Raw genomic sequence first — 1,200 nt, forward strand, 5'->3', positions numbered from 1 at the left:
TGTACCAGATAACAAAGGACATCTTTGTATGACACTTTCATTATGACTGTACCAAGGTAACAAAGGACATCTCTGTATGACACTTTCATTATGACTGTACCAAGGTAACAAAGAACATCTTTGTATGACACTTTCATTATGACTGTATCAAGGTAACAAAGGACATCTTTGTATGACACTTTCATTATGACTGTATCAAGGTAACAAAGGACATCTTTGTATGACACTTTCATTATGACTGTACCAAGGTAAACAAATGACATCTTTGTATCAAGACAAAACGCACTTGTATTTTATAGCTGTTTCAATGCACAAGACCCAGAGAATAATTCCATTATTTTTAGTACCAAACTGGTCATGTTATTAGGAATTATACCTAACAGTTTGTTGGAGCCATAATACAACGTGATGTTAAATCCAGAACATGCTGTAAGGTGTTCTGGGAAGGGTGGGATTCCATTCAGTCAATAATATCATACACAATTCATGGAGCGAAATAGGCAGAGGATTGTTCATCCCAAGAATGTTCGATCGGAATGAGATCCTGGGACTGTGATACCCATAGGAGATGTTCCTAAAACCATCCAACAGTCCTAAGGTATGCCGAAAAAACATGTACCCAATAATGGCTCCACAGGAAAGGTGAGTTATTATTGTGGATTTCTCCAAATCTGTCATCTGTCAACTCTGCAACAACGCGTAAAGCGTAATTCATTAGACCTCATCAATTTTCCCCAGTCCTTATTATAGTCTGCGCTCTCTACACCACTAAAAACGTTTTTTCTTGTTGGTAACTTGGTCCAGTGACTCCTACTGCTGGAAACATTTTCGCAAGGTTCAGCTGGAGATGGTTGTGAATTACCCTGGATTGAAACCCTTTCGGTCTTTCGGCAATTACTTGTTTGTGGCTACAACCCCCCCCCCCCTTACAGAAGACATTTTATTCAACTTTTTCCATTGGTGATAAACTTAACTGGAATAGCCGACAATAAAACTGTTTTGGCCACTATTATGCTAGACGTGCACCCAGAATCATGCCTCTTTTGAACAATGGAATTTCTTAGCCTTTCCTCTTGTCTGTAAGACTGGCTACAAATATAATGGTTGGAGACAGCTTGAATGGGTAATGAAGAAAAACTTTAATATAAATTTAACATAACAGCAAATGTACAAAGTTTCGACAAGGTTTTGTCATCATCA

At 38.2% G+C, this 1,200-nt stretch overlaps 1 protein-coding gene across 1 annotated transcript in view; it reads left to right on the top strand.

The window, feature by feature from the left end:
• The first annotated feature begins 231 nt into the window (after positions 1 to 231).
• LOC106476534 (polycystic kidney disease protein 1-like 2) overlaps positions 232 to 1,200 on the top strand; it is a 16,391-nt gene continuing 15,422 nt past the window's right edge. Inside the window, exon 1 of the mRNA XM_022380371.1 lies at positions 232 to 248. Coding sequence (XP_022236079.1) covers positions 235 to 248 — 14 coding nt within the window. The 5' untranslated portion in view covers positions 232 to 234. The remainder of the gene's footprint in view (positions 249 to 1,200) is intronic.

This window comes from Limulus polyphemus, unplaced genomic scaffold (assembly GCF_000517525.1).
Source record: "Limulus polyphemus unplaced genomic scaffold, Limulus_polyphemus-2.1.2 Scaffold10809, whole genome shotgun sequence".
Taxonomy (NCBI): Eukaryota; Metazoa; Arthropoda; class Merostomata; order Xiphosura; family Limulidae; genus Limulus; species Limulus polyphemus.